Source organism: Dendronephthya gigantea, unplaced genomic scaffold (assembly GCF_004324835.1).
Source record: "Dendronephthya gigantea isolate DGI-Jeju-01 unplaced genomic scaffold, DenGig_1.0 000263F, whole genome shotgun sequence".
Classification (NCBI taxonomy): Eukaryota; Metazoa; Cnidaria; class Anthozoa; order Malacalcyonacea; family Nephtheidae; genus Dendronephthya; species Dendronephthya gigantea.
The window spans coordinates 43,482-44,242 of record NW_021163273.1 but is presented as its reverse complement, the minus strand read 5'-3'; the positions used below and the strand labels follow the sequence as shown (position 1 = coordinate 44,242).

The 761-nt window shown below is 38.2% G+C and overlaps 1 protein-coding gene across 1 annotated transcript; it reads right to left on the bottom strand.

The window, feature by feature from the left end:
* LOC114541050 lies at positions 1-538 on the bottom strand. The gene is made up of 2 exons (XM_028561040.1): positions 312-538; positions 1-235 (listed from the first exon to the last, which is right to left on the bottom strand). The coding sequence occupies exons 1-2, from the start codon at positions 536-538 to the stop codon at positions 1-3; spliced, it is 462 nt and encodes a 153-aa protein (XP_028416841.1).
* Positions 539-761: the final 223 nt, after the last annotated feature.

The window sequence follows — 761 nt, the reverse complement described above, 5'->3', positions numbered from 1 at the left end:
CTACATGACGACGCGACGGTAACTTCTGCCATTTCTGTCCTTTAACATAGGCCCAACATTTTCAAGTACTGTTCGATTTGTCATGGCTGCATAGTCTTCGTGTTGCGTGACACATTTAAATTTTTCAATCGATCCATCAAATATCAACTTGTGTACAGCTTCTGCAACCTCATGACAACACCTACACTCTCTTGGATTCTGCAGTTGCTCGGTACAGCATTGCCCACACTTACACCTATCACATGTGATGTACATGCATTGAAATATGTCCAACGATGAAAATAAATGCAATATTAGCAGTAAGCTTATACCATTGATCAAAGGGAACTTGACGTTCGAATCTTGAACAAAGAACAGTTGAAGACAGACCATCTTCGTCAAGCTCATCTTCCTCTTCGTCGCTCGAGTTAGCAAGAGGTTTGTCTTGATAAGGTTGCACTCCTCTTACAGTGATATTATCTTCACCAGAATCACTGCTGATTGATTCTGAACTTGATTTTGAGCTTGAAGACTCATCGTGTTCGCTAACGTCGCTCATAGTGGGTATATTATATCTTTTGAACGGTTTGTAATTGTACGTTCGTCTTTTACAAGTAAACAAATAAATATATTTCGATCGCGTGTCAAGGTTTCTACGTCATCAGTGGCAGTTCTAGTTGCAGTCTTCATGACAAAAATTGACTAATTTATTGGTCATTTTTCACTATTTTGCGAAGCAAAATCATTGCTTTCTAAAATTTTTCTGATATTTTTTTGTGGTT

What these genes read in the sequence shown, in the direction of transcription:
- LOC114541050 (XM_028561040.1), bottom strand. Translation starts at nt 538, where the DNA reads ATGAGCGACGTTAGCGAACACGATGAGTCTTCAAGCTCAAAATCAAGT. An exon ending in CAAGTTCCCTTTGATCAATG is followed by an intron (nt 236 to 311) that starts GTATAAGCTTAC and finishes CACATGTGATAG; the next exon opens with GTGTAAGTGTGGGCAATGCT.